The sequence below is a fragment of the Marmota flaviventris genome, chromosome 18 (genome assembly GCF_047511675.1).
Source record: "Marmota flaviventris isolate mMarFla1 chromosome 18, mMarFla1.hap1, whole genome shotgun sequence".
In the NCBI taxonomy this organism is placed as follows: Eukaryota; Metazoa; Chordata; class Mammalia; order Rodentia; family Sciuridae; genus Marmota; species Marmota flaviventris.
In genome coordinates, this window is record NC_092515.1 from 45,842,518 (window position 1) to 45,865,422 (window position 22,905).

The following is a 22,905-nucleotide window of genomic DNA, read 5'->3' on the forward strand; positions in this document are numbered from 1 at the left end:
GCAGTTGCTCCAGCCGTCGCTGCCGCCGCTGCCGCTACCGTGCTTGTGCTACTGTGGCTGCTGCCAGTGAAGTGAAGTGAGGTGAGGTGTGGTGTTGGGCCGGTGCCGCTGCTGCCGCCCCGGAACGGGATGGAAAGCTGGGCTGTCACGGGCTGGCGAGGGTAGCGAGTCAGTCGCGGCGTTGTCTCCTTAGGTCCGGACCTGTCTGCGCTACTGCAGGGAGGCCGCCCGGGCCCGGGGAGCCGAACCAATGCTGGATCTAGAGGTGGTCCCTGAACGCTCTCTGGGGAACGAGCAATGGGAATTCACGCTGGGTAAGTGTGGGACCTTCTGTCAGGACCCACTCTCTTTGGGCCCTTGAGCTTCTAGTCTCTGCCTCTGAGTCGGTGGCTGCTCGCCTTTTTGTCCCCTCCGTTCTTTGGGCTCCAGGCATTAGATTCCCACTCGGACCCGACAGATCAGTCTGTCAGTCGCCTTACAGGGTAATGACGCCCTCTCCTTGGGCCTCAGCAGGATCCCTCCTGAGGCAGTGGGACTCTAGCTGTAGTAATAATAATAACAACCGAGTCTGTGAATCGGTACTATTGTCATTTCCTTTCCTATTTTTACTCACTAAATAATAACTAAGAGGTGGCTGACACCCCTAATCACCACTATGATCTCTCTCCCTTTGCTTTGGGGGTTATGTGTTTCCTTTTTCAGAAGGGAGAATCTGAGCTCCGATGTTTGCATTCCTTCACCCTAGTGTGTTTACTTTGATGTCCCAGTACTATGAAAAGGGGGTGGTGGAAGTAGGTGTTCCTGCTGCTTGTTTGTGCAGGCCTGAACTTTTGTCACTCTAATGTGGGCTACTGAGGTGAGTCAGCTGCTCATTAGATTATGGCTTATCCTTGATACACAGCATATTGGAGAAACCAGTAGAATTTTGATATATCCCATTTGATGATGCTCAATTGCTCTATACCTCCTGTCAGTAGTAGGAGCCAGTTTTGTTGAAGGGTCCTAGCCAATATCTCTCTTAATTTAAACCACTCCTCAAAATTTTGCCAGTATGAAATGCTGCCTTGGGAGGCTAGTGTTATCATGTAATTCTGTTTGACTTGTAGTTTATGTCTTTCCTCACCTTGACAGCTTCTACCCACACCAAGACCTTCAGGACTGGGTAAAGAACTACACCATAACTTCAAACTGACTAGTTTGTGGATCTCTTTGTGGTACAGCATTTAGAGTCCCTTGGTCAAATGTAGTGCAGGCTAGACTTGGTGGCGCATGCCTCTAATCCCAGCAACTCAGGAGACTAAGACAAGAATTGTAAATTCCAGGCCAGCCTCCCAGCAACTTAGAGAGACCCTGTCTCAAAGAAAAAAGTTAAAAAGAGGCTAAGGGTGTAGCTTGGTGGTATAGTGCCCCTGTGATCAATCCCCAGTATGGCAAAAAAGAAAAGAAAATACTGACTTTGATATTGAAATTTTTAGAAAACTGAGTGGGAGAGCAACACTTCCTCTGGCAACTGGTGTTTTGACTACCTAAGCCCAAGTCCTAATTGCCAGTTTCCAAGAATCAAGTGTTTGGGTAGTTCTTTCAAACTCTCTTAAGCTATCAAAAATAGAAGAACATTTGCAATACGTTGGGTCCAGAATTGAACTTTGGGGGAAGCTCAGAAAGACCTAAGCCTTGATGATTCCTAAGCCTTAATGATTCTTAAAGTCTGCATTTTTAAATAGTTTAAGTTATTTTTACCTTCTCGATCTTCTCCCTCAACCCTAAGGTGATGATAGGTATGGGAAATGAATCTGTGCTCTAGAATTATATTCCTAGAATAGAGAACTAGAGCAGTGTTTACCTCATGACACCACAACACTAAGTTAGATATTGTTCTGTCCTTTTGCCAGGTAAGAAATAGGTCAAAGAAGTAGGTAGAAATGAGAAACAAGTACCTGAACAGGGATTTCCTGCTTCCTACTGCTTTGCTCTTTTGAGGATGAACTAGGCCTTGTCACCAAGTTTCTTAGTAGAATTTGTGCAAATGCAGATGTATCTGGTCCTGTCAGTCATCTGCCTGGCATCACAATGTGGAACTGCATCCAGCATATTGGCAGCCTTCCTAGCCTTTGTATAATTTTCAGAGATTAGAGAAATTTAACAGCATAGAGATAAGAAAACCTAAGCCAAGAGGAATCTAAATGCTATTGATGGTTTAACCATGGTGGAATAAAGGTAGTACAAATTTGAAATATTTTCAGTCAGACTTGCAGAATGTATTGATTTGGAGGCATGTCTCTGAATTTATTTTTGAAATTAGTCTTTAAAATGCCTAAGAAGCAGGGCATGATGGCACATGCTTGTAATCCCAGTGGCTCACCTGTAATCCCCAGCAGCTCTGGAGACTGAGGCAGGAAGATCACAAGTTCAAATCCAGCCTTAGCAACTTAGCAAGACTCTGTCTCAAAATAAAAAATAAAAAGAATTGGGAATGTGGTTTAGTGATTAAGAACTTCTGGGTTCAGTCTCTGGTACCAGAATAAAATAAAATAAAATGCCCAAAGAAGACATTTGAAAGGTCACTGGATAAACTAGCATTCTGAGATGACCTTGTTACACAGAGATTGAGGACTTACTTCGTTGACAGTAGCATGTACCTCTGTGGGCTCTACTCAAACATTGGAAATTGAATAAGAAGAGAAATAATCTTATGCTAGGGGTAGGGAAGGATTATAGAAATAATTTGTTTTATTATAATGTGGTAGAAGATGTGTAATTTGCTGTGGAGAGGGAGAAGGGAATTGACCTGACCTGGGGATTTAGGAAAGGCTTCTTATTGGCCCACAGGAGTTGTAACCCTTTCAGTCAAGTTGGGAGGAAAACAAATAGATGGTGTATGCAGGGAAATATATAAACAATTTGGCATTATAATTAGAGCATGATGAGTAGGTGAGGTGGCACATGCCCATAATCCCAGCTACTCAGGAGTCTGAGGCAGAAAGATCATAAGTTCAAGGCCAACCTGGGCAGCTTTATGAGACCCTGTCTCAAAAAAAAAAAAAAAAAAGGTCTATAGATGTGTGAGGTCTTGGATTCAATCTCCAGTACTACAGTAATAGCATGATATGCTGGTAAATGAAAAAAATTTCCCAAAGTCCTGGTTCTGTTGTGTTGTAGCTGCTCAGGATACTATGGAGGAGACTGTGGGTTTAGTAGAAAAAAAAATGACTCTGTTAATAAAGTCTGTAATAGGCCTTGGTTTAGAAAGAACATTTTGGAAACTGGATTCAGAAAGATAGGAAAGAAAGGAATTTAGAAGTTTCTGATGTGAGACACTGGGTAGATGTTGGAAAAATTAAGTGAGATATAGGATACAGAGATTTATTTTATTTTTTTAATGTAATGCTGAGGATCAAATCCAGTGCCTCATATATTCTAAGCAAGTGCTCTACCACTGATCTACAACTATAGTTAGTCATTGTTGGGCCAATACCTTTTATTTTATCTATTTGTTTTTATGTGGTGCTGAGGATTGAACCCAGTGCCTCACATGTGCTAGGCAAGCACTCTGCCTATGAGCTACAACCCCAGCCCCCTAGCCCAAGATTTTTAAAAAGTCATTTTTATTCTGTTGACTTTTATTTGCCTTTAGTTGTATACAAAAAACAGTTTGAGATGTGGGTCAGAAACTGGGTGGTTGGTTAAATGAGAAAATGAGACATAGGCAGAAGAATTTATAACCTATCTATAGAGACCTGGAAAAGTTAGAGGAATATCAGGAAAAAATGGTATTGGTAGAGAGATTATGAAAATTTTCAAAGGGAAACAGTCATTACCAGAACCCATGGTTTAGGACCTGTGTGTTCTACCTCATTTGTTTTGTTCTACAGATGTGTATGACCACTTACAGTTATGCCAGTGATTGGGTGCCAGAGATATGGTGATAAACAAGACAAACAAGGTACCTACCCTTTAGAAGGATATAGGGGAGAATAAAAGATAAAATAGTTGGGTGGAGATCTTGCCAAATAAGAGTTGTGGACTAAGGTGTGAGCCAAAACCTGAAATGTGAGAAAACAACTGTTGAAAGAACATTTTAGCAGCATTAAGAGTCTAGTACAAAGGCCTAAGGCAGAAAAGCTTAACATGTGTTAGTAACAAGGGGGAGTCATCGTGAACAACGGAAAGAAAGATGGAGATGGGCAATGTCCAGATATTCAAAGTCTTTAGGTGACAACATGAAAAGCAGTTTTCCCTGTAATGGGAAGCCATTAAAAGGTTATAAACAGGTAAGTGATGAGATCTACAGGATAGATTTATACAGTTTAGAAAGTTAACCATTTTGTTAGAGCTAAGACATGCCCCCCCACCTTTTCTTTGCCATTCATATAGTTAGTTCCCATTAAAAGTGTTTTGTAGCTCTTCTTACCAGTAGCTGTGTGATGACTGATCATCATGGCTGCTGCATCTTCCTGATGGGTTTCTCTCTAAGTACTCAAGATCCTAAGATATTGAGACCAGGACTTTTAATAAAAGATAAAATAGTCCCCTGAAGAAACTGGCATTTGCACATGAATTTGAGAAGACGTGTGGCTTTTCCTTTTTTGGCAACTGAGCTTACCTGTCTACTTCACACAGTTGTTTGTCCATTCTCTCTGGAAGTAGCATAGGTGCTCCTCCATTTGAGGAATGGTAAGGCTGAATGATGCATCCAGCCTGTTCATATTCCCACCCAATATTTATTAAGCTTATATTGTGTGCCAGGCCCTATGCTATAGAAGGCTAAAAAATACTTGAATTCAACTCAGCTTTCTAATTCCATTCAGCTTTCTTCAAACTGCATGCTCTCAAATAAGAATGTTTAAATACATATGGACCACAAGCTTTGACTTGTTTTAAATATTTTTTTAGTTGTAAATGGACACAGTACCTTTATTTATTTGTTTGTTTGTTTGTTTATTATGTGGTGCTGAGGATCAAACCCAGGGCCTCATACAACACCAGGCCAGTGTGCTACCACTGAGCCACAACTCCAGCCCTAAGCTTTGACTTTTCAATTCTTCATTTGTATGCTCTTTTCTGCACATCACATCCTCTTGATCAGGCAGTCAACCCAGCTTGAATGTAATCCCCCCATGCTGCCCTAGGATTATATGATGATTCCTGCCCTTTCTCTGTTATTCACTCTATAATCCTACTCCCACTGATAAATACTCTACAACTATTATGTAGGTGATCAGCTTTGAGCAAGGAGCTATCCTTGCACTATCCTTGCATTCATGAAATTATATATGTCTTTGTTTTTAGATTATTCCAGGTCTATTTCTTCTATTTCAGAGTCCTATAATGGGCTCTGAAAACAAATTTTAGTGATTTCTGTGAGTCCCTGGAATGTTTTGAGACATCATTGGGATTTGGATTACTTAAACTGGATGTATATGTAAATTTCCTTTTAATAAGCCATGAGGTTTTTGTTTTGTTTTGCTTTTTATGTATTAAGAGATGTTTGTGAGGGCTGGGGGTGTAGCTCAGTGGTAGAGCACCCCCCTCTCACGTGTGTGAGGCACTGGATTCGATCCTCAGCACCACATAAAAATAAATAAAGATATAGTATCTAACTACAACTAAAAGAAAAAAGGTTTTTTTTTTTTTTTAAGAGGTGTTAGTGAGTTTTTTGTTTTTTTGTTTTGGCACTGGGCATTGAACTTAAGGGAGCTTTACCACTGAGCTACATCCCTAGCCCTTTTTATTTTTTATTTTGAGACAGGGTCTCGCTAAGTTGCTGAGGCTGGCCTTAAACTTGTGATCCTCTGCCTCGGCCTCCCAAGTTGCTTGGATTACAGGGTTTGTGGGGGTTTAAGGAAGAGTCCAGTGAAATGCTTGATAATTTGATTTTTTTTCTTTAATATATTTTTTAGTCATTAATAGACCTTTATTTTATTTATTTACATGTAGTGTTGAGAATCTAACACAGTGCCTCACTCGCGCCAGGCAAATGTGCTACATACAGCTGAGCCATAGCCCCAGTCCCGATAAGTTGATTCTGATACATGTATGATTTTAAAATTTTTTAAATGAGCCCTTATAAATTAATGTTTTTGTTTCTGTTTTGTGATGATGCTGGGTTTTTTTGTTTGTTTGTTTTGTTTTTTGCTACTGAGATTGAATCTCAGGGTACTTAACCACTGAGCCACATCCATAGCCCTTTTTATTTTTTATTTTGAAACAGAGTCTCTCTAAGTTGCTTAGGGACTCACTAAGTTGCTAAGACTGGTTTTTGTTTTTGTTTTTGGTTTTTTTCAAACTTGTTATTTATGCATCTTTATTGTGTTTCATTTTAAATTTATTTTATTTTTTCTGAACACTTTTATTTGTTCTTTTTAGTTATACATGAAAGTAGAATGTATTTGACATCATACATACATGGAGTATAACTTCTTATTTTTGTGATTGTACATGATGTGGAGTTGCACTGCAAAGTTATGTCTGATTCATTCTATTGTCTTTCCCATTCCCATCCCTTCTCCCTCACCCCCAGATAGGATACCCTGTCCCATCTGGTGAACTCCCCCGCCCCACCCTTCTGCCTGTTGTGAGTCAGCATCCGCATATCAGAGATATCATTCTGCCTTTGGTTTTTTGGGATTGGCTTATTTTACTTAACCTGATAGCTGAGACTGGCTTTGAACTTGTCATTCTCCTGCGTCAACCTCCTGAGCTGCTGCGATTACAGGTGTGCACCACTGCACCTGACTACTAAACCAGTGTGTTTTAACAGACCTTCATTTGAGAGATTCTGAGACAGATGCTAAAGAGGAGAAGGGACCTGCCCTTGGTCATAGGTGACAGTCCACAGCAGTGAGGACTAGAACTTTAGTTTCCAGAGACATGAAATCAGTGCTTTTCTCACTATGGCCTTTTGTTCATGTTGACTTCTCTGAGCCCTTTGCCTGCTTCAGATCAGAGAGGAAGCCCCTATTACCAGGAAGGATTTTTTGTTTTGTTTTGGTGAGTCCAGGGTCTCTTAACCACTGAGCCACATCCCTAGCCCCGCCCCCTTTGAGACAGGGTCTCACTAAGTTTCTTAGAGCTTCACAAAATTGCTGAGGCTGACTTTGAACTTGCGATCCTCCTGCCTCAGCCTCCCAAGCGACTGGGATTGCAGGTGTGCAGCACTACACCTGGCTCAGAAAGTTTTTTTTTTATATTCATTGCCTCTCCTTGGATTATTTGAGTATTCCCTTAGTGCTTGCTGGTTATCTTTATTCTAGCTCTTACTGTTTAGTGAACTTTATTTGCTCTTATATCTGTAGACTTTAGTAGCCCCACTTGTCTGTAGGCTTCAGGGATCAGTGCCTAGCCCAAGTAGTCATACAGGTGTCCTTGTTTTATTTCAGGAATGCCTCTATCTCAGGCAGTATCCATTCTTCAGAAGCACTGTCGCATCATCAAAAATGTCCAGGTTCTCTACAGTGAGCAGGTAAGTGGTGGCTTATTTGTTTATGAAGTAGCACTCCTATTCAGTGAGTCAGCTCCATAGGAGATGCTCTAGAAGAAGCTGACTGGTAGAAATTGCTGTTTTCCAATGGGAGGATCTCTAGCACTAGTCAGTTATTAAGTATATTGGCTTGATTCTGAAATTTGGGGTCTTTTTTTTTTTTTAACTTTATTTTATTATTTGTTTGTTTGTTTGTGGTGCTGAGGATCAAACCCAGTGCCTTGCACGTGCAGGGTGAGTGCTCTACCACTGAGCCATAACCCCAGCCCCTTGGGTCTTGATTATCTATGCTGCCAACTCTAGAAGAACAATAAAAATTAAACCTGTTTTCTCTCTGTACTCAACTTACCTACTGGAGCACTCACCTAGCACATGTAGGACGCTGGGTTTGATCCTCAGCACCACATAAAAATTAAATAGATAAATAAAATAAAAACGTATTGTGTCCAACTACAACTAGAAAAAAAAAAAAACACGGAAGGCCTTCTACTTCAGGCTATTTCTGGATTTCTGTCCACTTTTGTGTTTAAAATTATCTTTTCTGCTAGGCATGGTGGCACATGCCTGTAATCCCAACAGCTTGGAAGGCTGAAGAGGATCTCAGGTTCAAGGCTATCCTCAGCAATTTAGTGAGGTCATCAGCAACTTAGTGATACCCTATCTCAAAATGAAAAAGGGCTGGGGATGTTACTCAGTGGTAAAGCACCCCTAGTTCAATGCCCAGTATACCCAATAAATAAATAGTCTTTTCCGATTTATTGGTTGGCTTATATTCAGATGTTGCTGTGTAGATCTCTAACTAGCAGAGCATACCTTACTTGAAAGGAAGTAGATATAGCTTATACCTTCATCCTTGAAAGGGCAGTCTCCTGTGCACTGAGCTCTGAAATCTGAAGTTTTTCTATGACACAGACCATGTGCTGCTGTGTGGAACAGTTTTTGGGTAAAATGGTATATTATTAATAGAAAAATCTTGATAAGAATCAAAAGATGATGATCTTTCAACTCTGTTGTGATGCTTTTTAAACATGGATCTTATCCTTTCCTTGCTTTCTTCCCTTTCTTTTCCATGTCTCTTCTTCTCTTCAAGTGCAAAAAAAAACATTTTTTCCCCTATTAAAAGTTTCAGAAATTCTTGTCTCTATGCAAATCATACCTTGGAAATTAGAAGTGCATAGCAAGTAGATTCCATCTTTCTTAAGAAGGAAAAGATATTAACAACTACTAGCAGATAGTTTTACTGACCTCTTTCTTATGTTGGACAGCTGGAATACTGTAAGGGCCTGCTTAAATACCACATATTTGTATTTTTTTTCCAGGGATATAAATATTAAAAACATTGATTGTGGAAGTGATTTGCTGCTTTTGAAAATTGCTCAGTCTGAATTGTAACAATGCCAGGATAAGGCATAATCAGGTCTTGAGAGTACTGGAAAATACAGATTCTCCCAGCATTCCTTCTCTAAGCAAGATTCCTGAAAGAACTAAAATGTTTCTTCATCCTGCTTATTTTCATGGAGTGGCCCTCTCCAAAATGGAACTTTGTGTTCTGGGTTATAGTAACCCAAGGTCAGGGTTCACTGCTCCATTATCTTGGTTGATACCTAATAGTTTAGACATTCATCTAGACCTACTGGAAAATTATAATATTCTTCTAGTTTTTGCCAAGTATGATGGTGCCAGCTGGGTCTGCTACTTTGATGATCAAAGAGGTGGAGGGCAGCAGATAGTCTGAGCAAATCCAAGAAGACTTTTAAGAGAAAATTTCCCCAGTGAGGCTCATTAGCATCTAGCCGATGTTACTGTCTCTGACAGCCACACCTCTGTTGTTTCAAGAAGCTCTATAAAGCCAGGTGTGGTGGTGCATGCCTGTAATCCCAGCTACTCTGGGAATCTAAGGCAGAAGAAATGCAAGTTCAAAGCCAGCCTCAACAACTTTTAGACCCTGTCTCAAAATAAAATATAAAAAGGGTGGGGATGTAGCTCAGTGGTTAAGCACCCCTGGATTCAATCCCCAGTACAAAAAAAAAAAGCTCTCTAAAAACTTTTCTAAATTTTTTGAGCAACTGTATACTAGTTTCAAGTAGGGTAGGGTTTTGAATGGTGGTGTTTTCCCTTCTACTTCTGGGCAGCCTGAGTCTGGGCTATGAGAGGCCTCAGACATTGAGTCCTTCAATTGATTGTTTTGGACCAAAAGAAGGCAAATTGCAGGGGGGGGGGGGGGGAATAAGAGGGAAAGGTCTGTTGTCAGCCTTGTACTTGGTGCTTTCTGACCTACTGTCTGTCCTCAGAACAACCCTGGAGGGAATGGATAAAGGTATTCCTTTGTAGAAATCAGAGCTCAGAAGAGGCAAATGTAGAAATGTGAGTCTTTTGATTTTAGAGTTGGGTTTTTCAGAAAGAAGCACATATAATCTGGAACACCCCTGCAATTCCAGTTACTCAAGAGGCTGAGACAAGAGGATCACAAATTCAAAGTCAGCTTTAGCAACTTAGTCAGATCCTGCTTCAAAATAAATATTAAAAAAGAACTGGGGATGCAGCTCAATAGTAGAGCGCCCCTGAGTTCAATCCCCAGTGCTACCAAAACAAATAGGAAAAAGCCCAGGTGATATGGAATGGGGGAGAGAAAAAAAAAGTAAGAATGCCATCTATGTGTATTCAGATCACAAGTTATTTTTTGCTCCTAGGATTTGGCTTAAGATATTTGAAGAATAAATGTGTCCCCTCAAGATGGTACAGAAAGCCCAGATGTGGGCTTAGGTTCAACTGATACGTATAAGCAATATCTAATGAATTTGGATACTGGGCCATTTTACCTGTCTTTTATTCCTAACTTGACTGCTCTTTTGGTTTGATGGCATTAAACTGATACGACAAATGTAGATGCTGGAGCCTGAAAAGAAAATCACCTATATGTTCACAGATTTTGTCCCTTTCTCCCAGGTATTTGTATCAAACCTGGAAGGGGGAGGCTATTTTCAGCCAATATTATGAATCAGGAGCTGCAGGATGGAAGTAGAAGACACAGTTTTTTTTTCCTGGTTTCCAAACCTCATTAGTTGGGACTGCCTGCTCTTGGGTATCCCCCTGTGCATTGCATTTATATCATAGGCTTTCATTAGGTGCTGGTGAATAAATAATTTGGTCAGAGTGTGCTATTTTTTTTGTTTTGTAGTGTCCTCTGAGCCATGACCTCATCCTTAACCTGACTCAGGACGGGATCAAACTACTGTTTGATGCTTTCAATCAGAGACTTAAGGTAAGTATAAATGACAACTATAGCTTTATGTCCTGCTGAGCCAGTCTTTCCAGGCTAATTTGTATGTACTGTTGTGAGATTTTTAGAAACTCACAGGCGAAGATGGACTTTTTTGATTAAGTGATCATCATCAAGTAGGGGACTGTTCTCCTAAAAGGAAGGACATTGGGAGTGAGTTGGAATAAAGGTTAAAAAGAAGCTAGAAAGGGCTGCTTTCCCTGGCTTTAAAGGGGAGTATAATGTTGAAAATTCGGGGAACATGCTATGAGGGAAGGGAAAGAGATTTGAAAATTTGGGGAACTTGCTCTAGGGGAGGGGAGAATGTCAAAGACTTTAGAAACGTGCTGTGGGGAATGGGCTTTCACATTGATTAGGAAAACAAAAGAAAAGCTAAATAGCTAGGTGCAGTGGTACATACCTGTAATTCCAGCCACTTGTGAGGCTAAAACAGGAAGATCACAAGTTTGAGAATAGCCTTGGCAATGTAGAGAGACCCTATCTCATAATAAAAAAGGATTGGGGATATATAGCTCAGTGGAGAGTCCCCCTGGTTTCAATTCCCAGTGCAGCCAAAAAAAAAGGAGAGCTAAGTGTTTGGCATAGTTTGCTCTGAGTCAGTATTTTTATTTAAAGTTATCAAGAATGGGGCCAACTATAGAATAGGACCAAATGACTTTTGTCATGTTTGTGTATTTTGTTATGTTTTACTTCATTGTTGTATCAAACTGTGACTTAGAAGATGAAAATGGATACTGTTCTAATGTCTTGCTGGAGCTTGGGGATTAATCCCACCTGCAGTGGGTTGATTCTTAAACCCCATGGTAGAAATGTAAACAATTTGCTGGTATGTAGAGTGTCTTAATTGGCATTAGAGTACAATTTGCTAAGACCTGTTTTAGTCCAGGATGTTTTTAATATACTCTGTTTTCAAATGCTAGGCCTCACAGGTTAGTCACATGACACCAGAGTCATGTCTCACAGTCATGAGATGGAATGTGAGTTCCAGGCAGTGTCATACCAGAACCCTTTTCCTAGTAAGGTTATGGAGTAGCCTGTCTAAAAGACTTGAGTACTTCCCAGTCCTCTTCATCTCATCACAAATGAGCTACTGAGAGAAAACAACTTGGAAAGGCTTCCATTGGAAGAAACCATCCTTTTGGGGGGTCACTAGCCAGTTGTAGGGGTACCCCTCAGAGAGATAGAGTACCTGTGCCTCCTACAAGCAGAGCTTCTGGCTGAAAAAGGAGGCTCTCATCTATTCCCCTTTTTCTATAGCTCCCCCCAGCTCCACTTGTAATGCTCTCAAGCTTCATATTACCCTAAATAGCTTCATACTAGAAAGGCTTGCTTGACATGTATTAAGCCCCTTCCTTGTACAAATTAATGAGTCTGACTTCAAGGGGCTTAACTTTGGGATCAGTGAACAGCTTATACAAATATGAGAGTATGGAGGAAAGGGTTCATTCAAGTGCTGTGAGTGGTCCAGCAGTAGAAGCAATTCTTTGTAGTAGGTAAGATCAAAATAGCTGCACATTAGTTGAGAGGTATTCAACTTGGTTCAGTGATAAGCTGTCTAAACAAAAATCTGGACAGAGTCTATAGCCAAAAGTGAACTACTTTTGAACGTGAATGTGTCAGTTTCTATGGCAGTGCCAGATGCTCCTACATAATACACTATACAGCCTCTTGCACAGTTGGACTCAGATTGGTGGAATAGACAGACATTTAGCTAGCTTGCAACGGCCTCTTGGATAAAGGCCAGGCCTCCCAGTTGGAGGACAGTAGATGGTCCTTCAGGCACCAGTCAGCCATGCTGCTGACAGCCAAGCCTTGACACCATAGCATGGAGAACTCTGTAGTACTTATTACTTGGCAACATTAATAACTGTGTTCAGGTTCTTTCCTTTGTCTCTGCTCTGAGTTCTTAGCATTTCATCTGAGGCTGAACAAAGCAAATTTAATAAGGATCCAGAGGTTCTTCAGGTTCAACCAGATTCTCTTTACTCTGACACTTGTCCTGAGCTAATGTGTTGTAGTATGTTTTTTCGCAAGATAGACTTCCCCTTTTATCTTTTTGTTTTGTAAATAAAGTAAGTAATAAGTTGGGTTTTTTCTTTTTTGTGGTACTGGAGATTGAACTCAGGTATGCTCTATCACTGAGCTATATTCCTTTTTTTGAGTTTTTATAATTCATCAAAGTATGAAATGGAAGGAAGGGTGCTTAGTACCCAACACATAGCCATAACAAGGTACATGAATTATTATTTATTTTTAGGCAGGTCTTGCTGTGTTGCCCAGGCTGGTCAAATTCATGGGCTTTAAGTGATCCCCCTGCCTTAGCCTCCCAAAGTATCTGGGACTACAGGTGTACGCCACCATTCCTGGCTTTTTCTTCCTACCAATTTTAAAATGAAAACAAAAGATAATGTGCAGTACTTCAAGAAAAAAAATGTTGGTGCTGGGGACCAAATACATGCTAAGGACCTCAAGCATGCTAAGCATACACTTTACCAACAAGCGACATGCCCATCTCCTATCAATGTATTTTAAATCTTCTTCAATGTGTCATTGTATCAACTTGAGAGGATTAACTATTCCTAAACATTTGAATTTTTTTTTTATTTAGGTAATTGAAGTATATGACTTGACTAAAGTAAAGTTAAAATATTGGTAAGTTTTCTTCCCCACTGGTATGTGTCATACTTGATACAAACAGGCTTTATCTATTACCTTCATTAAATTATTAAAGGATTCCATTGGCAGAAGTTCAGGGATTACAGCCTGGTGCTGTGATTTCTGAGGCAACAACTTTCTGGCCTACTCAGTTTCCTAGTGAAGTAAACCTCATTAAGAACATGCTGTATGTTAAATACTTCACATATGTGTTATCTAATTTAACACCCAGCAAAGTAGGAACTCAGCTTAGAGGTGATATGACAGTCCACTGAGTCTTAAACTGTCCTCTCCAGCATAGCCTCTCTCTCCCCTTTTCAAAACAGAGGTAAAACCAACCAGATAATTCTGACTCCAAGGCCAGTCTTACAGAGACCACCATTTGAGAACCTAATCTTTTTAGAATAAAAATAGGAATGACCTGTACCATCCACAGATTCTTGAGTAGCAATGTGCTGTGCTTGCATATAGAATATTCCTTCCAATCAGCCTTCTCAACAGGCTTTCCTTTACAAGGTATAACAAGGGTATACAAGGGTATAACAAGGACCTGATTCCTAGGACAAGCTCAGGTACTTTTTGCTGATAGAGAAGTGGACAAGCAAATGTGTAATAATTCTGGCTCCTGCAGGTTGTAGTTATCATGAGTCTTCCTAGAACCTTAATACCTTAAGTTCTGGTTTCTTCTCTTTCTTCCTCTTCAGAGTCACTGATGTCTTAGAAAGGCCTGGAGAATCAACTCTGTATATCTACTTCTCAAGAACTAACTTCAAATGCTAGGGATGTAGTTTAGTGGTAGAGCCCCCCAGGGCTCAATCCCCAGTACCACAAAAATAATTAATTAATTTAATTAAAATCTTATTTTTATATAATTGTAGACTTATACATTTATATTTTAAGACTAACTCTTCCAGAGAAAAGAACTCAGTGGTAGAGTGCTTGCCTACCAAGTACATGGCCCTGTATTCAATCAATCCCCAATACCACATTTAAAAAACATAATTTTCAGCCACCATTTCTCATAATCTGTGGACCCATCTTGGAAAGCTTAGTATTAAAAAAGAATTTTTGTTTTTCAGTGGAGTACATTTCAACTCTCAGGCCATAGCTCCTACCATTGAGCAGATTGACCAGTCTTTTGGCGCAACCCATCCGGGAGGTAAGCCAAGTCGTCTGATTCCTCTGGTCATTAATGGCAGCCCTTAGTGATAAACCTATCAGTGTCACCATCCTATCTGACTTCAGGATTTAAGGTTGGTACTTGGGTATGAAAGAAAACTCCTGCCTCTTGCTTTCAACCTAATAGATCAATTCAGAAACAAGACAAGGAAAGTGTTGCCAGTCATTGCTTTTCCGGGCTGGTTTAAGTTAGTGACTTCAAATGCCACTCAACTGTATCATTTTCTTTCCCCCCCACCCCCACCCTTACAGTGTACAACTCTGCTGAACAGCTCTTCCACCTCAACTTCAGAGGCCTGTCTTTCTCTTTTCAGTTAGATTCATGGACTGAGGCTCCCAAGTACGAGGTTAGCTCTTCCTGTCCCTTGGTATTTGTTGCTTGTTGCCTGTGTTATATGGGTCAGTAATCTGTCTGTCATGGTGAAGGGAGGATGGGATAGGCAGCTTTTCTTTTGTTTCCTTATTGAGTTTTTTAAGGGCCAAGTTGGGTAGAATGGATGGAATTCACAAGAAGCACAAGGCCCAGGTCAGCATTCCCAACCCTCTTCAGAGGGTGTTCAGACTCACTTTTCAGAGATGAATCCAGTCATGCCTTAAATTTTTCCTAATCACTGAAATTTTCTAAGCGACCAAGGGTTAGGAGATTTTATCCTCTGATTTTCAGTTACCTATTGCTTTAAAGATGAACTTGCATGGTTAGGGTGAGTTCATATTAACCCAGGGGCAGGTTTGACCATGTGCTTTGACATAACCAGTTCTTAAAGACCCTGAGAGCCAAGGAGGATCAGAACCTGAGTCACATGACCTATGGTGTACCTTTAGTAAGACTCTTATCCTATGTTTGTAGCCCAATTTTGCCCACGGTCTAGCTTCTCTCCAGATACCCCACGGAGCAACTGTAAAACGAATGTATATCTACAGTGGAAATAGCCTACAGGATACCAAGTAAGTGTGAGGAGCATAAATTTCATGCTAAAGCCATGGGCTCCTGGTGAGGGAAGACCAAGCTTCTACTCATTATGTACCTACCCATAGGGCTCCTGTGATGCCCCTGAGCTGTTTCCTGGGCAATGTGTATGCTGAGAGTATAGATGTTCTTCGAGATGGAACTGGACCCTCAGGTTTACGACTTCGCCTACTTGCTGCAGGTCAGTTTCTGGCTTTGAGTTGTCTAGATTCCTTATTATACCTATGTAGAGACAATCTAAAATCCCAGATTCTTACAGATACATCTTATTCCTTTTGGGCTACAATAATAAAATACCATAAACTGGGTGGCTTATAAATGACAGAAGTTTATTTCTGACAGCTCTGAAGGTTGGGAACTCCAAGATCAAGGCATTGGCAGATTGGTATCTGGTGAGAGCCTACATCTGGTTTGCAGATATTTCACTGTATTTTCATTTATTGGAAGGGACTCACTAGCTCTCTGGGGCCTTTTTTTTTTTTTTTTTAATATTTCTGTCTTAGTTTTAGGTGGACACAGTACTTTTATTTTACATTTATGTGGTGCTGAGGATTGAACTCAGTGCCTCATGCATGCTAGGTGAGCGCTGTGCCACTGAGCCACAACGCCAGCCCTCTGGGTCCTTTTTTGTAAGGACACTAATCCCAGTGTTAACACCTCCCAAAGGCTCCATCTCTCCTAATACCATCACTTTGGATTTTAACATATGGGATTTAGGGGCACACAAATGTTTAATGCATTGTCAAATGGTTGATAGGTGAAAAACGATGTGATATTCATGTTTAAAGCTTTTGTTCGTCAAGAGACAAAACAGCACATCTTGATAAATGACAATGATGATGCTTCTCCCAGCATGTACATAATCCTGCTATGTGCTTGTGTATCTTTGCAGGTATTTCCAGATTATTCTTAGAGGTAGAGCCTATGGGCTACAATGTTGTCTGCTTTCCCGTTTTCTACCTTTAATGGCAATTTTTTTATGTAGACAGGCAGGATGGACTTGGTGAATTGTGGTTCTGCTGATTATGAACAACAACAACAAAAAAAGGCAGGGGGGGAACTTCTACCTTCAGTAATTCAGTATTTAGTCTCTCCAGGTTCCAGTTTTATCTCTTACTCATACCTGACCAATGTCAGCTGCTTTGGGCCTTACATCATGCTTAATAGGACTGGGATCTCCCTTGTAGAGTTTATCCCCATAAAGACAGCCTAAAATGATCCAAGGGAGGGGCTGTGTCTTCATAGAGCATTTGTTCATATATCAGAGTCTTGCATCAGTCCCTGGGGCATTGGTTCTTAACTGTTAAAAATCTGGTATATATGGGCTGGGGCTATAGCTCAGTGGCAACACTTGCCTAGCATGTGTGAGGCACTGGGCTCAATCCTTAGCACCGCATAAAAAACTAAAAGCATGCTGTCCGTCTACAACTATAAAATTTTTTTTTAATCTGGTATATAAACTGTGAGCTCACACCTCTGAGCAATCAGTCTACAACCTCCAGGTTGAGTTGTTTGTCATTTTGGAGAAAATTAATAAGTGATAGCAAGATCAGATGATTTCATATCTATCTTCTCAGGAGGATTGTTGCCTGAAACAGCAAGATAGTTAAGGATCTAGAAGAACATTTTGTCATCGGTGACAGTAGGAGGAGCCTATTGAGTGTAGAAAGTCTCAGCCATCTTTTAAGTGAGACATTTTATGAGAAATCTAACCTAGGTTTTCAAAACAGTTTTTGACTTATTGTTTACATCTTGGCTCTCTATATATTAGTATAAAGATTCATACAAAAGTCACAAAATGTTAGTCAGTATTAGTATTAACAATTAATTGAGTAAAATTTGAGATTTAGTTCCCGCTTTTGTTCTTAAGTATATTCCAAAACTTGAAGGTTTAAAGTTATCTGAAGAGAGTATGACTTTGATGATGGTTTTTTTGTTTGTCTTTGCTTTTTGTACTAGGAATTGAACCCCCAAGGGCACTTTACCACTGATCTACATTGCCAGCCCTTTTTTTATTCTGAGACAGGGTCTTGCTAAGTTACTTAGGGCCTTGCCAAGTTGCTGAGACTGTACTTGAACTTGGAGTCCTCCTGCCTTAGCCTCTCAAGTCACCAGGATTTCCAGCATGAGCTACCATGCCCAGCTTCAGTGATGTTTTTGTTTTGTTTTGTTTTGTTTTGGGTACCAAGGATTGAACCCAGGGATGCTTAACCACTGAGCTACATCCCCAGCCCTTTTTTATGTTTTATTTAGAGACAGGGGCTCCCCGAGTTACTTAGGGCCTTGATAAGTTGCTGAGGCTGGCCTTGAACTCACTATCCTCCTGCCTCAGCCTCCCGAGCTGCTGGGATTACAGATGTGTGCCACCATGTCTGGTGCTTCGATGATGTTGTAACATAGAAAGTCAGGACAGCTATAATGTTTTGGAAGACATACTCCAAGGAATCAAGAACTTAAGTAGTTTCCTAAAAGTGAGGGTATTCTTATCTGGTTAGGCTTCATGCAGAGTGAGACAACCGAGAAAACTAGCTGTGAAGGGCCCCTTCTCTGCAAACTCATATAGATATTCACAAGTATCTGGTAGATGGAGGAATATATTAGACCACCGGAGACCTTTGGGCCTACATTGACAGGACTTTTTTTGCACAGTGTTGGGGATTGAACCCCAGTGACACTCTGCCCCTGAGCTATGTCCCCAATCCTTTTTTATTTTTTGTTTTGAGACAGGGTCTCAGTAAATTGCCTAAACTTGGCAATCCACCTGCCTGAGCCTCCCAAGTAGCTGGAATTATGGGTGTATGCCTTGCTTTGACAGTACTTTTAGTATGTTCTGTAGGTCACCCAGGCTTGTTAAGTTTACAGGATTTATGGCAAAGGTTAAAAAGGATCCTGCTTTTCCCAAGATCTAGTTAATTTTAACACTACTTTTATATGCCACTTGGTATGCGTGTGCTGAGAATAGACTTGTGGGTTAATCAGAAAACTCAATATCTAATTATTTTATGTCATTTTTTAAAAATTATCCCACATATCAAATTGATTGTTACACAGGAAAGAAATTTGACTACTGTAACACTTTGAGCAAAGTAAGGTGATATCATTTTATCATGGTACCAGGAATTGCAATTCTCTAATTCTTGGCTTCCATCTTACCATTATCTTCCATGTCTCCCTATCCCCACAATAGGGAGCTCTTACTGTTAGTATGTCTCATTTTTATTTTGCAGTAGCCTAAATTGCTGAGGCTACCCTTGGACTTGCAATCCTTTTGCCTCAGCCTCTTGAGTTGCTGGGATTATAGGTGTACAGCACCTAGTGTGTCTCTATCATTTGTGCCATAAGCACCTCTGCATCTGTGTGGTGTGTCATTTACAGGAACCATTTCTGCAAGGTATTAAAGAAAGTCAGGATTAAAAGATTGTTTCCAAAGTATAAACTTTTGGCAAATTAGAAGGCTTTTTTATTCCACTTTTCTGATCTGTCTCTTGAGTGATGATGGTTATTATCTGGGGTGGAGGACTCTGTCGGGTATTTGTCTAACATTAAGTATGAGGTGTGTGCTTCACTATAGGGTTGTTTGGCTTTTGGTTTGGGTTTTTTTTGTTTTGTTTTGTTTTGTTTTTTTGGTACTGGGGATTGAACTTAGGGGCATTCGACCACTGAGCCACATCTCCAGTCCTGTTTTGTATTTTATTTAGAGACAGGATCTCACTGAGTTGTTTAGCGCCTTGCTGTTCTGAGGCTGGCTTTGAACTCTCGATCTTCCTACCTCAGCCTCCCAAGTTGCTGGGGTTATAGGCATGCATCACCACTCCTGGTTCACTGTAGCTGTTTTGTAGAGTTATATTGTAGGTTGAGTCTCTGATTGGCTGTCTGGGGTTACCACCTTTTGCTTAATATGGTTATATGTATAAACGTGGCTGTAAAACCAATGTGATACTGCAATCTGTACACATGGAAAAAAAAGAATTCATACCCCACTTGAATCAAATGTATGCTATGTCAAGATCATTGTAATGTTTTGAGCAACTAATAAAAAAAAAAAAAAAGAAATACCTTTTGCTGGGCACAGTAGTACATCCTTGTAATCCCAGCTATTTGGGAAACTGAGACAGGAAGATTGCAAGTTCAAAGCCAGCCTCCACAATTTAGCAAGACCCTGTCTCAAAAATAACAAAATTATTAAAGGTCTGGTGATGTAGCTCAGTGTAAAGCACCCCTGGGTTCAATTCTCAGCACTGTAAATTAATTAGTTACAGTTCTTTTTTTTTTTTTTTTTTTGTGGTGCTGGGGATTGAATCCAGGGCTTTGTGCATGTAAGGCGTGCATTCTTAACAACTGAGCTATATCCCCGGCCCCCTAGTTTTTTTAAAAAAAGAAAAAGAAATAGCTCTTGCTGTACACAGTGATGCATGCCTATAACCCCAGCTATTCGGAAGGCTGAATAAAGCAGGAAGCTAAAGCAAGTTTAAAACCAGATTGGGCAACTTAGCAAGACCCTATCTCAAAATAAATAAAAAGGGCTGGGGATATAATTCAGTTATACTGGGTTCAGTCCCAAGTATTAGGCGGGGGGGAGAAATAACTCTTAACACAGTCCTTTTGTCTTGTCAATACCTGCTGCTGATGACTTACCACAGCTGTATGATGATCAGGTTGCATCTTCTCCACTATGTCACAAGCTCCAGTGATAAAGCTTATGGACAGGATGTAGTATTATGGACAGGTTCTCCAGTATTTCCTCAGCATCTAATAGCATCTTAGCCCATGGTAGACAGTAGAGAAATACTTAGTACCTGATTGAAGTCTCTAGAACTTCCATGTGAATTTGGGGGTCTTGAATGAATCCCTGGCAATATTTTTTAGTAGATAGTGATTTCTCATAGAGTTTTACTTAAGCCTTGGTGACCTGGTATTTCTGTTTGCATTACAGTCTTGCCACTTGACTAGACCTGATAATGCAGCATGCAACTGGTAACATCTCTCTGGGACTCCTAAATCTTTGGGCTACAGTGTCTCTAGCCCTGAGCAGAACCTGACATCTATCTTCTCCTTTGTTCTCTGCAGGTTGTGGGCCTGGCCTATTAGCAGACGCCAAGATGCGGGTATTTGAACGCTCAGTATATTTTGGTGATTCCTGCCAAGATGTTCTTAGCATGCTTGGCTCTCCACACAAGGTCTTCTATAAGTCAGAAGACAAGGTAGGAAAGATGTGTTTATATAGTGAATAGTCTCTTTCTTTCTTTGTATCTCTCATTTTAGTCATTAGTAGTTTGAACAAATATAAATTGTGCTATTTTCCCACAGAAACTGTTCTACTTAAAGTTGATGGTGAAGTAAATTTAAATCTTTTTTCTGGCCCTTGTTGGTCAAATGACCCTTCCTGTGTCACTGTCCATAATGCCTATGTTTTCTTAAAGACCTAGGCCTAGTCGATAGTCAACCATCTCTGGCCCCTTTCCTTCTGGACTCACCAGCAGTTGAGATTTCCCATACTCTCATTTACCCAACAGCTTAATGTTAAACAGGGAACACAATTTATTCACTTTCCTTAACCAAGAACTATTTAAAGGGTTATATTTTAATTTATTATTTTTTTTCCTATAGATGAAAATTCATTCTCCTTCCCCTCATAAGCAAGTTCCATCCAAGTGCAATGACTACTTTTTTAACTACTTCACTCTTGGGGTGGTAAGTTGTGATGCCTTAGGAAAGTATTTTGTTTCTTTTGGGATGGGCATTACACCTTTGCACACCTGACTGTGCACATGCAGCTTTAACCGTGCCTAGGCATCCTAGCCCCAGCTAACTTTGCCAAGTGTTATTTCACATAGGCTCTGGTACTCCAAAGTAGACCTTTCCTACCCCAAAATGCCAAAATACACCCAGTTCTCTGGTATGTCTTGACTTATTTTCTGAAGAAGTCTGAACAGATGGAGACTGTGATAGTCATTCATTTTAAACTGTTTTTGGAGCTACTTTTGTAGAGCATAGAATTTCTAGAGTCACAAACCAGGAGTGTGCTTTTTATTTTTAAAGGACCATCCCAGAGGCATTGTTACAACACTGTACTCTGGACCTAAGGAACTGGATGTAGCTGGTTGCTGCCATCAGTGCTGATAGTCCAGCTGGTGGGTAGGGTGGGTAGGATGCATGTATGAGAAATGGTTGTATAAATAGTGTGCCTGCAGAAAATATCTCAGGGCAGAACTGACCTAACCATAGGTCTTCTAAGTTAGCTTTGAGCCTTCTGTAATCTGAGACAGCAAAGGATAGCTTCCTAAGAGGGAGAAAGGAGGAAGGTCTGCTTATATGGTAAAGACCAAACATAACCAAGGGTCAGTTGGGGCAGTGGGGGTGGGAGCCACTGTAGGTCATAAACTCCTGAGGGTAGAATAAAGGAGGGAATGGTGATGTTACAGCTTGACCCCTGAGTTCAAGAGCCAGTGAAAATAGCTAGCAGAGAAAATTCCAAGAAGGGACAGCTTTGGTAGGACTTTGTTGGCTACTGGTACAGAGTAGATTCAGAGGTGACCTTGGGGTCCCAGACCTGAGCAGCTGTCAGAAGCTTGGATGGGTAGCTTTGTGTTTCAATGTGTTGTATCAAATTCAGGTCCAACTCCTGGTGAAACATGGACTTTAGTTCTAGGGATTGCCATAGAGAGCATAAAAGAAGCCTGGAAAGTCTGGCAGGTCATAGCATTCATTATAGCCAGGAGGGCTAGGAATATAGCTCAGCTGGTAGAGTGCTTACCTCACATGCACAAGGCCTTGGGTTCGATCCCCAGTATCACCAAAAAAAAAAAAAGAATCACAACATTATATCCAGGTGCCTTTGAGACCCTCTACTGTTAATTGGTCCCTGAATCTTCTTGATAGTCTTTGAGTCAAAGTCTGCACTCAGATTTTTCATTAGGCGCTTTTGTAGAAAAGGTCTCCCTTATGTGTTTTTCTCCTTAGGAAGTATAGTTGTAACCCCTGTGCCTGCCAAGCCTGCAGCTATTTGCCCTCCTTCCTCCACTGAAAATCCCTGGTTAAGGTTGCTTGGCCTTAGCTGTCCCCTTGACTATTGTTTGGAAGAGAGCGGATGCCTGCAAGCATCCCTTTGGTGGAATGGAAATCTCCAAGATGGACATGTCTTTAGAAATTGTTCCTGCACTACCTCAATAATAGAAATAATAAAAAACCCTTTTCTATCCCAGGACATCCTCTTCGATGCAAATACCCACAAAGTGAAGAAATTTGTCCTACACACCAATTACCCTGGGCATTATAATTTTAACATGTAAGTACAATTACACATATCTGCCCCTTTTGTAAGTGAGCTTTGGGCTGGGGAGAAAA

The 22,905-nt window shown here is 40.6% G+C and overlaps 1 protein-coding gene across 3 annotated transcripts in view; it reads left to right on the forward strand.

The window, feature by feature from the left end:
* Positions 1–22,905, forward strand: part of Phaf1 (phagophore assembly factor 1) — a 27,179-nt gene continuing 4,274 nt past the window's right edge. The window contains exons 1-12 of one of the 3 annotated variants that reach the window (XM_027953935.2): positions 1–81; positions 194–314; positions 7,380–7,462; positions 10,659–10,742; positions 13,369–13,412; positions 14,495–14,574; positions 14,847–14,941; positions 15,442–15,539; positions 15,630–15,742; positions 20,629–20,762; positions 21,169–21,252; positions 22,764–22,846. In XM_027953935.2, the coding sequence (XP_027809736.1) occupies positions 251–314; positions 7,380–7,462; positions 10,659–10,742; positions 13,369–13,412; positions 14,495–14,574; positions 14,847–14,941; positions 15,442–15,539; positions 15,630–15,742; positions 20,629–20,762; positions 21,169–21,252; positions 22,764–22,846 (962 nt within the window). In that variant the 5' untranslated portion in view covers positions 1–81; positions 194–250. Of the gene's footprint in view, positions 82–193; positions 315–3,872; positions 3,944–7,379; positions 7,463–10,658; positions 10,743–13,368; positions 13,413–14,494; positions 14,575–14,846; positions 14,942–15,441; positions 15,540–15,629; positions 15,743–20,628; positions 20,763–21,168; positions 21,253–22,763; positions 22,847–22,905 lie in introns of those variants that run through there. The other 2 variants (XM_071605181.1, XM_027953936.2) reach the window with 2 other exon arrangements.